Below are 14,348 nucleotides of genomic sequence, written 5' to 3'. Positions count from 1 at the left end.
ATTTATGTTGGTCAGAAGAATGTGAACATGTAACAATTCTACAATTTCAAAAAGAGTGTTAGAAACTTGTTGGGAGGCAGGGAATGGGTGAAGTGGGTGGTGGGGGGATGGGAGGGCAGGTTCCTGAGAGAGGGTGCAGACGGGATTTAATAAAATAGAACTAGGGGTGCAGAGTCCTAGCTCTGGGGAAAGCTGGAGAACCTGTGATTGTTCTCCTTAGAGCAGAAAAGGTTAACAGAAAATTGAAGAGGTGTCCAAATTGTTTGAATAGGTTTACCAGGGGCAGTAAATAGGCTTGACAGAGGATATAAGGAGTAACTATTTCAGTCGGAAAAGTGTCACTAACCAGAGGACACAGATTTAAGGTAATTGGTAAAAGATTCAGAGATGAGATGAGGAGAATTTCTGCTGCACAGTGAGATATGACCAGAAACACTGCCTGAGAGGTTGATGAAAACACATTCAACAATAACTTTGAAAAGGCAGGTGGGTGAAAACTGAAAGGAAAAAAAATTGAAGGCTTTAGTGAAAGGTCAGTGAAGTAGGAATAATTGGATCAGTCTTCTAAAGAGCTGATACAGACACAATGGAATGAATGGCCACCTTCTGAGCTGTATTGTTGTATGATTCTATGATTTTTGCTCTCAATATGGAAGCATTGAATCTTTATTCAAATTAACAAACCTAGACCCAAGATGACTGGAACACCATCAAGGCTGATAAGGAGAAGATGGAATAAAGAGAGCATCAGAGACTAGACGCTGTCAAGCTTGAGTGTTAAGATCCTGTACATTGAGTGCAATGGGGATTTATAGCTGTAATATGGACCTCTGCTACATGCTGATCAATGTATGTTGCAAGTGATGTTATATATTCTCGGCAAGGTTATTTATGGTTTGGATCATCGTTGAGTCTATTATTAATAGAGAGAAAAGGCCATTAGTTGTGATATGATAATGAGGCAAATATCAGTCAGATTGGGGCTCTTTTGTCTGCTCTGGATGAATATATTATTTGACTCCAGCAATGTTCAAAGTTCCTTTTTATCTTGATTTTTCACCATCATTTATTCTTGTTCTGAGAGCGGCTTCCTCTTGCCTTCATCTCTAAGCTTGTCGATCTAAATCTCCAGCTGAAAAATGCCCCTAGATCTGATGCCAAAGCAGCATTGCCTGGAAGAAGGCAAGCTTTTAAATTAATGAAAGATATGCAGGAGACATGCTTTCTATTCAACTGAAAGCACCTTCACCAGTGTTGGTCTAAGAAGTGAATGAATCACCCACAGATTGGAACAGTTTCCCAGAATTAACTGCATCACAGATGGGGATGTCACAGTGGTATTTACATCCTGTGAGATTTCTATTATTGTTCAGTAAGAAAGAAGCATAGACAAAACTTGTTTCACAAATAGGAGAATGTGAATGCATGTCATAGTCCTCTAGCCATCAAACCATTAGCCAGAAAATTATAGGAGGAAAATTAAGCTCTCAGTGAGAAATCCACCTCATATATATAATAAGTTGATTAAATAAACGTGATTTGTTTTTTGTGGATTTAAGATCAACCTACATTCTATTGAAACCGAAAACACCTTGAAATATACATCAAGGTTAAATTTCAATTCTTAATTTAGGGACAGGAGGACATGAGTACATCTCAGATTCTAAAAGTACTGAGTGCCCAGTTTACTCATTAAAGTATTACTTATACTCTCTGCTTGGTTGGAATCTTGACCAGGAGATGTGCAAGCTGTGGATTTGCATATCGTCAGCAGTTTTAAAGAGTAGCTGCTTTCCTCCCAAGGTTAGGTGCATACCAAGTGAAACAGTGAAAGTTTATCAGAAATAAATTATTCTGGCACTAGACGAAATGGTTGACAAAGGAGAGGAAAAAATAACTTCTTGCTTCTCTATACACAAGCCTCCTCCCACCCTGGCTTCATTTAACCCTATCAATATATCCTGCATTTCTTATTCCCTAAGCAACTAAACTATTTACCACGTCTACTCCATATGACACTGGGTGTCAGTTGATTTCTTCAACATAGATGAGGAAAATTGTTTTGCTATTGATTAACTGGTTCTAGTAAGGAAACCCCCACTTAGATGCTATAGATAACACAATTAGAGGTCAGAACTTCATTGGAAACTGCTGCATCTCCAAGTTGGATACATGAATGGCATTTTAACTCTGCTGTGAGTCATTGCAATATTATAGGAGTTAGCTGAATGCAAGTTTGATTTTTGCTGCTGGTGATACTTTTCACACAAACACATTAGTGCATGGCCTATCTTGTAGCTACCAAATGAACCTTCAAATGAATGTGATGCACTTATCAGGAAACTCAGATCTATTAATGTAGTTGCCACATACAACTAGCTACAACGTACAATTATGAGCACACTGCATGCTTAGTGACTGACATATGGGGAATGGTCTTAACCTAACTCAGTATGCTGAACACCACATGATGTGGTGAGGGTCAGGATCTCAAACCCTAAGGTCACCGTTTGCTCCTAAGGGCTTTGTTCAAAAAGACTGCAGTGATCCAAGAAGGCAGCTCACCACCACCTTCTCAAGGACAGAGTTCCCATCTGGAAGTCAATGCCGCACATGGACCTTGGAGTTTGGCACACTGACAGAAAAATTAGACGGAGTATTGCTGAAGGGCCTCTGGTGGCTAGCAGTAAATGCTGGCCCAACCTGTGACGCTTGCAAGAATGAATAATAAGAGGAAGGCATGACTCTAACCATGAGCGAGTTCTCCCCATAATTTCCACTGACCCCAATTTTGCAAAGGAACCTTGGTGTCATACTCACGTCAAATGTTACCTCAATGTCAAGGGAAGTCACTCTCACCTCACCTCTGCAATTTAGCTTCAGACCATGTTTTGACCAAGGTCAAAATGAGGTCAGGAACTGAGTGTCCCTTGGAGAACCTGGTCTGAGTGTCAGTAAGCAGGTTATTGCTGTTTAAGTGCCATTTGATAGCACTGCCAATGTTACCTTCCATTGCTTTGCTGATGATCAAGTGCAGACTAATAGAGTTTTAATTGGCCACATTGAATTTCCGTCAGAACATAACTGAGCAATTATCCATATTCCCTGGTAAATAGATGCTGAGACTGTAGCTGTACTTGAAAAGCTTGGCTAGGGGTGGCAGCAGGTTATGGAGCACAAGCTGAAATGTTGTCAGGGCCCATAGCCCTTGCAGGATCCAGTGCCTTCAGCCATTTCTTAATAGCCTGTGGAATGAATTGGCTGAAAACTGGCATCTGTGACACTGGCTCTCGCATAAAAAAACTGAAATCAATCATTTGCTCAACAGTTCTGGCTGAAGATAGTCACAAATGCCCTTGACTTTTGCATTGATGAGCTCAGCTCCCCCATCGAGCCTCCACCATCTCCTGCTATGCTCCTACAGGGCAGCACGGTGGCCCAGTGGTTAGCACTGCTGCCTCACAGCGCCAGCAATCTGGGTTCAATTCCACCCTCGGTCACCTGTCTGTGTGGAGTTTGCACATTCTCCCCGTGCCTGCGTGGGTTTCCTCCGGGTGCTCCAGTTTCCTCCCACAGTCCAAAGATGTGCAGGTTAGGTGGATTGGCCATGCTAAATTCCCTTAGTGTTCAGGGAATGTGTAGATTAGGTGGGTTATAGGGGGGTGGAATGGTCTGAGGTTCGGTGTGGACTTGTTGGGCCAAAGGACCTGTTTCCACACTGTAGGGATTCTATGATTCTACACACCCCAAAAACAGAATTAGCAGGAGACAAATTAAATTCTTTCAGAGGTAGTTAAATCTGGGAATGGGTTTCTTGCTTTCCCTCATTAAGAAAGGAATGAACTGTGACCTGAAAGAATCAAATGAATGCAAAAAGGTTTTCAGAGAAATTCCCACAATTCCCTCGACTATAAGTTCTTGGGGCAGGGAACCCAGTGAGATTTATGTCTAAAAACTGAAAGAACTGCAGATGCTGTAAATCAGAAACAAAAACAGAAATTGCTGGAAAAGCTCAGCAAGTCTGGCAGCATCTGTGAAGAGAAATCAAAGTTAACGTTTCGGGTCCGGTGACCCTTCCTCAGAAGGGTCTGAGATTTATGTCTAATCTATGTAGATCTGTAACACAATGTTTGCACTTAAAATTTGATGAAATGTTTTGGTTGTGTCGTGACTTTCTCCCTAAGGAATGTATTACCGGGCACCAGTTTTTCTGTACTTAATGTTCTAGAAATTATTATACAGAGAATTTCTCATCAGCTCTCTTTCAATACAGCGAAGATCTAAGATAAGCTAATTTGCAAACTAAAAACAATCAGACCAGCAATGAGCTCTAACATTGCGACCTTGTTGTGTTGTGCACTGTGTGTTTTCAGAGAGAAATGAGCAGAACAGACACTACAATGGCCACATTTGTTTCAAACAAACACTCAAGTCAAGAGCTTTCTGATTTGTACAGTGGAACCAATGGGTGGGCAGTGACCAGAGGCTGAATGAAACCAGGTTCTGTCAGGAAGTCCAAGATATCTTTTCAGAAACACTAATGACCTGCAGCAGCATCATCCCAAACTGCTTCACACCACACGAGAACCAGAGCTAAGTGTGAAAAAGCAAGCAATCAGTGAGCTGCGGATCTGGCTATCAGAACAGGCAGGAGGGACAGGGAGAGAATTCCTGAACAGGATAGACAGACAATGGCAACAGTAATCAGTATATCTACTCCAAGCTGTGTAACAGAGGGAGCTTTAGGAATGTGTATATCTGAGCAGGTTCATCATTGCTAGTTAAAGCATGTTGTGTCTTCTTTCAGTCCTAAGGACAAAGAAGCAGTATCTCTGCATTTTTTAAAATAATAACTAGAGGGCAACCAAAACTTGATTTCCCCACAGGTCAGACTTTCTATTTGTCTGCTCTGAAACTGGATGGAAAAATCTACTTGTTACTTACTGCATGGGTGTCCTTGGATTTTCACTTCATCTATGGCGATGTACCCGGGCTGGCCTGATGTCACTGCTTCAAATATAACCTTTAATAAAAAAAAAACACATTCTCAATAAATCTCTATGGGTTATACAACCATAAACTTCTAAGTGTATTATCATACATTCATAAACCTGCAAAGCCAAGCAGAATGATCAAATCCACACACTCCGATTTATAAAGTCCCCATCATTGTCCATTGGGTGTGTATTGCATACCTATCCGACTTTTCCGCTTTTTGTGTTGAGATACTCTGACCAAGTCAAATCTAGAGATCTTCCCACCTTTCCGTGCATGCATTATGCCTCCTGAACAGAAGCTCTAAACTACTGATTTTCAAGTCCTGTCGTTCCCTGGGGGGCTACACCACAGGTGATGTACTAGTGACTTAAATAATGTATTAGCCGTAGGATTTACAGTCATCCACACAACTTGCTGGTCGGATGCATTCTCTGGGATCAATGTTAAGTGATGTATACATTATTGAAAAAAAGATTAATCATTCAAATTAGTTAAAACGACAGGTGCCTGCTCACTGCCCTGAATATGTACAAACTTAAATTACTAAATCAAAATTGAGCAATACATTTATGTCATTCAGTGACACTTCTGCAACAGATTCAATCTTACCCACATTTCGGTCAGATACATTGACAATTACGTGATATTGCTGAAAAAAATACACAAATTGTTGAACCGTTTCATATCGTACCCATCAGAACACTTGCAAGAAATACCAATGTAAGGGAGAACAATATGGTTCACTGATACAGTAGTAGTATTACAGCTGTCCTGGTGAGTACAAGACAAAGACATTTAACAAGATGTATTTCTTTTTAGCAATTCTCAATCTCTACTTTACCAATGATAATCATGTGATAGATTGACACAACCAGTTGAACCTACTCACATACTGTCTTGTCAGTCTTATTCCTGACACTTTGGGCGAAAGCTTTCAACATGTAAAGTGAAGGTAAAACCACCAGGATTCTTCTCTATGATCAACGTGCAGTCATTCCTGGGTGAACGGGCCATGTTCAACATCACACTCTGCTGCTTACATATCTCTGGTAAATAGACAACTATCTAAGGCTCACCCAAGAAGCAGAATATAAGTGAGTCACCTGTCCCTAAACTTAATGCAACATAAATCTGAGTTTATGAGATGGCATCAAATGGGGACTTTCGATGCAAGTGAAACTCAGAATGGGTGTAAAACTGGCTACTGATTCACTTACGCCTATTCTACACCATTGCACAAGGTCAAACTTACTTGCAATACCTTTGCACAGGATGCAGAATGAGAAAAACACACTGACAGTAAATGTGACCTGACTGAAAACATTTATTTCTTAATCATGAAGTAATTTTCACCATCACTGCCTTTGCAATAATTTGAGCTATCTGGCCATTGTAAAACACATTCGGCTTCAAGGGGATGCGATGGCGTAGTGGTAATGTCACTAGACTAGCAATCCAGAACCTCAAACTAATGTTCTGAGGACATGCCACATGGGGAAATTTAAATTCAGCAACAACCTAGAGTTAAACATTGTTGACCATATAAGGTAGTGAAAAGTGTCATCAACAGTGCTATCAAGCAGCATCTGCTCAGCAATAACCTACTCAGTTTGGGTTCTGCCAGGACCACTCAACTCCTGACCTCATTACAGCCTTGGTTCAAACATGTACAAAAGAGCTGAATTCCAGAGGTGAGTTGTGAGTGCAGCCCTTGATATCAAGGCCACATTCGACAGAGTGTGGCATCAAGGAGCCCTAGCAAAATTGGAATCAATGGGTACCAGGGGGCAAACTCTCCGGTGGTTAGTGTCACACCTGACATATAGGAGGATGGTCGTGGTTGTTGGAGGTCAGTCATTTCAGCTTCCAGTCAACTCAGCAAGAGATACAGCCAGATTTGGACAATATCCAGGCTTGGGGTGGAAAGTGACAAGTGACTTTTGTGCCTAAGAAATGGCAGGCAATGACCATCTCCATAAGAGACAATCTAACCACCACCCCTTGATATTCAAAGGCATCACCAGAACTGAATTCCCCAGTATCAACATCCTGGGAGTTACATTTTACCAGAAACTGAACTGGACTCAAAATAAAAATACAGTGGCTACAAGCACAGGTCAGAGGCTTGGAATCTTGCAGCGCTTAATTCACCTCCTGACTCCCCAAAGTCTGTCCACCATTTACAAGGCACAAGTGAGGAGTGTGTTGGAATACCCCCCATTTGCCTGAATGGGTGCAGCTCCATCAACACTCAAGAAGCTTGATAGTGTCTAGGACAAAGCAGCTCGCTTGATTGGCACCATATCCACAAGTATCCACTCCCCCCACCATCGATGCTCAGTATCAGCAGTGTGTACAATCTACAAGTGGTGCTGCAGAAGTTCACAAAATAACCTTAGATAGCACCTTCTAAGCTCATGACCACTTCCATCTAGGAGGACAAGGGTAGCAGATGCATGGGAACACACCAACTGTAAATTCCCTTCCAAGCCACTCACCATCCTGACTTGGAAATATATCACCATTCCTTCACTGTCACTGGGTCAAATCTTGGAATTGTCTCCCTAATGGCATTGTGGATCTGCCTACAGCACATGGACAGCAGCGGTTCAAAGAGGCAGCTCACTACCACCTTCTCATGGGCAATGAGAAATGGACAATAAATGTTGGCCCAACCAGCAACATCACATCCCACAGTGAATTTTTTAAAAATCGCTTCAACAATTGTGAAAAGGGCAATTTAGGGATGGGCAATACTTGCTAGTCTGGCTAGAAACTCCCATGACCTATTAAAAAAAATTAAATTACCCCATTGAAGGTGACAAATATTCCACATTAATCTAAGAGCAGTTTGCAAACTATTTTATATTGCAATTACACTGAGATTACAGCACATTTTCATTTATTCTGAAGAAAATTGTTGCCTGAAAATGCTAAATCTGTTGCTTTCTCTTTGCAGATGCTGCCTGATTTGCTGTATATTTTAAGCATTTGCTGCTTAGATTGTCATATGTGACATGTTGACAGCAGACTATAGTAATGATGATGCTGTTTCAACATATCTTGACTTAGATGTGAGGCTGAATTAATATCCATTGGATTCTGTCGGTGTCAGCATCGCTTCAAGACTGTCTGCATTCGGGTTGAGGTGTCTCCCTCTTCCTCAGGCCCATGAAGTGTGAGAGGCAGTAAGGAAGCATTTAGCTTCAGTGAGTGTGAAATTGACATTGACTGAACTGATGGAGGAATAATGCATTGACTAGGTGAATGGCGAGGATTAATCCCTCTCTGCCTAGGAAGCTCACCATTTATAAAGGTGATCGCCATGTATGGGCAGTGCAGGAATGTAGGACCAGTGTAGATAGTCTTTTTGGTGGTACAAACTTAATGGAACAAAGGGTCTCTTCTGTACTGTATGGTGTCATAATTCTATGAAATGGATCCACTGGCAGTGAAATTGACAGCGGTTTTCAGATGCCAAGGCTTTTTTTGCAGCCAAGAGGGAGAACTGTGGAAGCCTTCAAGGCTGAAAATGCACAACATGACTGTGGGTGAAATATATAAAGGTTAGACCTGCTTCTAGCTTTCCCTCATTGCAGCTAAGGGTTACCTTAAATACTATTAGAATCATCTGTGTCCATACCCGTACTGTCCACAGTTTGTGGCTGGTCTGGTAAAACCAGATGAAGATGAATATATATCAGAGGCTGACCTATAAATGTACACGTGAGTCATTGTAAGGTGAAAATGAAAAAGAATCCAAAATGCTATAAGGAAAATGTTGCCATTCAGTGAGTGGTTAGATCTAGAATGCACTCCCTGAGAGCACGGCGGCTATCGATCTAATTGTATTTCAAAACAGAATTGTGTAAAAATCTGAAGGGGAGAAAACAAATTGCAGGGCCATGAAGAGAGGGATAGGAGTAGGATTAGCTGAGTTGCTGAACAGAGAGCCAGCATGGACACAAGGGCCAAAAAGGCTCCTTTCTGCTCTGCAACTATTCTGTGATCGTACAATTGGTTCATTTTTCACTTAATAAGTTCACTCTTTGTGAATTACACACCAACCCCGAGATATAAACTTTTATAACTTCCAAATGCCTCTTTTATGAAAACTTTCTTCCCTTTCTGGTAGGTCACTTAAATTGGGGCTTCCATCCTCAAATCGGTAGGAGCTGAGGTCCAGTCACTGGTCTGTTTTCTTTGGTTGCAACTCTTATTCTGCGAGATGTCAATTGGCACTATGGTATTCCGCATTACAAACAGGCAAGTCAAAACTAAGAGAGGGCTTGGAGATCTTGGAAAGGCTATTTAAGAAGCCGACATTGCCACGTACTAGATGGCTAATGGAAGGAGATTAGCATTTTGAACCTGGTGTTTGATAGACCACATTCACTGAGACTGCTGCAGCTGATAAAGGACTTAGAGCAAATGAGCCAGCAGCCTCCTTTCTTATCTCTATGGCTCAGCAGCAAGTAGCTGATAGCAAATGAAATTCTAGTCTGGCTGGCAGAGTGCATAATTCCTATTTCTCCACTTTATTATCTTGGTATGGGACATAACTTCAGAAGATGGGATGGCACCTGTTTAAGAGGAAATTTTAGCTTTCGGCATTCAGCTTAATTAACCTGCAGGTTGCATTCTACAAAGCTGCAATCTGTATAAATCTCATTTTAAGTTCAAGGAAGTTTGAAGGAAAAGCAAGAACATTGAGTCACTGCAGCTGACTTTCTCTTGAATGACTCAACGTATGGAAATAAGACAGATGGGCCTACAAGCAATTGTCATTCATCCTTGCACTGCTAAAAGGAGTAAATTGCCAATGCACCACATGTCTTCCTCTATGAAGATCTTGATCACTCAGATTGCAGAGAGTTTTTCCAGGATAGATGTCATTTTTAAATCTTTAGCTTCTCCACCATCTCATTGCATCCAAGGCCCTCATATGCCGTCTTTCCTTCCTGGTACATATCACAGACTTGGATAGATATCAGGTACAGAACCGTAATTTACAGTCACCCATTTGCCTTCACTAGTTCCCAAAGAAATGGCTGTTTTTTTTTCATTCATGGGATGTGGAAGTCTCTGGCTAGGCCAGCATTTATTGCCCATCCCTAATTGCCCAGAATGTAGTCAAAAGTCAACCACATTGCTGTGGGTCTGGAGTTACATGTAGGCCAGACAAGGTAACGATGGCAGTTTCCTTCCCTAAAGGACATTAGTGAACCAGATGGGTTTTTCCTGAAAATCGACGGTGATTTCATGGTCATTATTACACCTTAATTGTACATCTTAATTCCAGAGTGTTTTTTTTAAATTGAATTAAAATTCCACCATTTGCCATGGCAGGATTTAACCCCACATCCCCAGAACATTAGTTTCTGGATTAATAGGCCATTGCCTCTTCTTGTGTATGATAAAGGGCTAGGCAGAGCCCTGACTGAAAACAGCTTTGGCTGTAGTTGCAAAGCAGTCTGGGTAGATGAGAATGCAAGTCAATGTTCAGGGTCCTAACCTCCATCAGCCTGAAGCATACAGGATACAGTTAAAAGTCAACACCCTCATTGCCCCCTCAGGTACAGCCTAAGAAGATAGTTGGTGTTTACTGATTTAAATCACCTCAGCTGGAGCAGTTGTTGGGATGTTACGAGAGTCCTGTCTCCTGGGTTTGGAAGGGGAAGAAATTTGTATACATGCCTTTTCCTCAACTTATCCAAAATTCACCCTACCTCTCCACTAGACATGGACATGTTAATGCATATGAGCTCGGGATAGGGTCAGCCTTGGCTATGATGACCCCTGCAGCCAAATAGATAGAATCAATAGCCACAAAATGTGTCAATGTTACTGGGGAGCTGACTGCCAAGAAAAATAAATAGCTTACAAAGTAATAAAATGAGTTTAATCGGTATGCTTTCTGATTAGCTAGCAACAATTTCCATTATAATGACTAGAAACCATACCGTGATTGGTAATTACTGTAGAAAATCAAAAGAATCCAATCAGAACATGTTCAAATACACAAATTGAAATGTCAGAAAAGAGTATTGTTCAAAAGATCTGTGCAAGCTGACTGCTGATTGGTGTGGGATTCTGTCCTCAATTTGCCTACATTTTCACCCTAAAAAACTGTCTCTTGAACATAAAGCAGAAGAATAAAACACTTAATGCTGTTCAGAACTGTGGTGCCTTTGTGGAGACATGGACACATTTCATAATTCAGTCTTAAGTAGTAAAGCTTCCCTTCATGTCATAGGCACGGGCACACACACACACACACACACACACACACACACACACACACACACACTCACACACTCACACACACATACACACACACACTCACTCACACACACACACACACACACACACAGTTTTTCACTCTCTCTCTCTCTCACACACACACACACACACACACACACGATATAAACATTAACTGCTGCTGGTGAAGTATCAACCTCGATGAAAGATGGTCTTCCTCAACTGAGGATTAAATAATTATAGCTTTAATAACAACTACTGAGCATGTGTATAAGGAGCTTTATCATCATCATGATCTGAGGTCACATGACGCTAAAGACTGAGTCTGTGGATTTCCAGAAATTGTCCTCTCTTACCATCCCTCATGAGTACTTATGTTTAATGAAGCCTATTCATCTTCACTTCATGTGAATAGACCTCATCCTTCTACAGAAATAAGCTTCCAGAGTGCAGAGCTGTTGATGTCTAAGTCATAGGCCAGTTAGTTTAACATCTCTTATTGAGGATAACGTTACCATCTATTATAAAGGATGTAATAGCAGAGCAGTTAGAAATGTATTACAAGATGAAACAGAGTCAACATGGCTTTATGAAAGGAAAATTAGGCCTCACAAATGTACTGAAATTCTTTGAAGAAATAATACTCAGGATAGATTAAGAGGGAAGTAGTGGATGTAATATTTGGATTTTCAGAAGATGTTTCTCAAGGTATCAAACATTAGGTTACCTAATAAGGTAAAAGCTCATGGGATATGTTAGCATGGATAGAGGATTGGCTAACCAATAGAAGACAGAGATTTGGGAAACTGGGGAGCGGCGTGGGGGGGAGACATTTTCAGGACAGCAACCTATAACTAGTGGTGTGCCACAAGGATCAGTGAACATAGGAACAGGAATAAGCCATTCTGCCCCTGTTGCCTTTTCCATCACTCAGTTAGATTATGGCTGATCTGTGACCTAACTCAAAATACTTGCCTTTAGCCCAAATTCCTTAACATCTTTGCATCATAAAAATGTATCCATCTCAGTTTTAAAACTAACAACTCATTCAGAATCCACTGTCATTTGTGGAAAAGAGTTCCAATCACCTACCAACTTTTATATGTAGAAGTGCTTCCTAACATCTCTCCTGAATGGCCTGGCCTTAATTCTCAGATTATGACACTAAGTTCTTGAATCCCAAACTAGTGGAAATAGTTTATCTCTACTTACCCTGTCTTTTCTTGTTATTCTTGAAGACTTCACTCAGATCACCGCTTATCCTTCTAAATTCCACAGAAAACAGGCCTAATTTGTGTAATCTCTCCTCATAACCTCGGAAGTCCAGGTATCATTCTTGCAAAGGCCAATATATCCTTCCAAAGGTGTAGTGCCCAGATCTGCTCACAGTAGTCCAAGTGGGGTCGAACAAGGGTTTTGTGTAACTGCAGCATAACTTCTGCACCCTCCTACTCCAAACTTCTAACAGTTTTCTGCACCTGTTCACAACATTTTTAAGATCTATGCACCTGAACCCTCAAGCCTCTTTGGACATCCATTGCATTTAACTTCATACTATCCAGGGGGTCAAATGTTGGCCCCAAGATGACAGAAAGCAATTGAATTCCTAACTGGCTGTGGAAAACAGTGATCATAATTTTCAATCAGTGACATTAAATATGAATATATGTGAAAGCCAAACCTCTTTCATACCTATCATCTAAAAGACAAGGCCAGGCAATACATGGGGACGTCACCACTTGCTTGGTTTCTAATACGCTGCCCCAGTGAGTCATGACAGTCAACTGGTCAAAATCCCAGAACTGGCATCCTAACAGCACTGTGGGTGGGTGGACCATACCACATAGACCACAGCAGTTCAAGAAGATGGCTCACCCTCACCCTCTCAAGGGAAATAAAGGATGGGAAATAAATGTTGATTTTGCCAGTGATGTGTATATCCCATAAATGCATTTTTTAAAAAAAAAACTCTAGCTTTTAGTCCCAACCATTCCTTTGCGAATATTCCAGAAATGGGCAAATCAGAGGTCAGAGGGTGTTCCATGCAAAATAATTTTGAAACAATTGATATGCACACATTATTTAACCTGTTGACAGGCACAAACGTTGATGAGAAATGTTAAATTCCACTTACAGGTGCAGAGGATGAGCTAATGGGGAGGAAACTTTAAGAAGAAACAAATATATCTCCCAATATAGATAGATGGAAGGAATGACAAGGCTGTAATATAGCTTATGAAAGTTCAAAGGCAGCAGAAATTATGAAACAAAGATTAACAGTGTATTAAATATGTATTTAGCTACAATAATGCTGTTAGAAATTAAGTCACTCCATAAAAAGGTGGAAGGATGATTTCTCTGGGCATCCACTTGATGTCCTCTGCATCACAGTGATTGCAATTACTGCTGGTTTATTACAAAATCATTAGAGGGAATGCCACAAGGTTTACTAGAGTGGGATGAGGGATAGTTCCTATGAGGAAAGATTAAGTAGGCTAGTCCTATATTTCCTACATTTTAAAAAAACGGGAATTGATTGCCTTATTCACTTTAAGCCAATACTGTTATCTGCACTGAAGTGAAACAAGAACTGCAGATGCTGGAGGTCTGAAACAAAAACAGAAACTGCTGATGAAACTCAGCAAGTCTGGCAATATCTGTGGGAAGAAAGCAGAGTTGACATTTCAAGTCCAGTGACTCTTGTTCTGATGATGACGAAATCTTCTAATTCTGTAATATTCCTTCCCAGAGTATTGCTGGTTCATGACTTTGCTATGAAGTCTTTCAATGTTCTTTCTCCACCCTTCAGAGTCTTCCTGCTCTTTAACCTTGCAATCAATGTCTTCTGAGATTTTTTTTGTGCTTTCATATTCTACGACATTCTGGGATTTTTTTTCTCTCAAACCTGTCTAAGATCCTGTCTTCACAGTCTTTCCTTTTCATCCATGTCCCTTGGGCTCTGTTTTAACTTCACATCCTTAGCGGGTTGTTTCCTGCTTGCCATAATGCCTTATCTTGCACTTTAATCCAACGCTGCTACCTGTACAGTGCAATTCCAATCTGGAGAATTTCTGGGATGTGGGAGACAT

At 41.0% G+C, this 14,348-nt stretch overlaps 1 protein-coding gene across 9 annotated transcripts in view; it reads right to left on the bottom strand.

The window, feature by feature from the left end:
- Window positions 1-14,348, bottom strand: part of LOC109916843 (receptor-type tyrosine-protein phosphatase mu) — a 786,238-nt gene that overhangs the window by 516,442 nt on the left and 255,448 nt on the right. For all 9 annotated transcript variants that reach the window (XM_048595836.1, XM_048595838.1, XM_048595837.1 and 6 more), the window contains exon 4: window positions 4,945-5,023. In XM_048595836.1, the coding sequence (XP_048451793.1) occupies window positions 4,945-5,023 (79 nt within the window). The remainder of the gene's footprint in view (window positions 1-4,944; window positions 5,024-14,348) is intronic.

This window comes from Rhincodon typus, chromosome 4 (assembly GCF_021869965.1).
Source record: "Rhincodon typus isolate 14 chromosome 4, sRhiTyp1.1, whole genome shotgun sequence".
In the NCBI taxonomy this organism is placed as follows: Eukaryota; Metazoa; Chordata; class Chondrichthyes; order Orectolobiformes; family Rhincodontidae; genus Rhincodon; species Rhincodon typus.
This window is presented reverse-complemented; position numbering and strand designations above follow the sequence as displayed.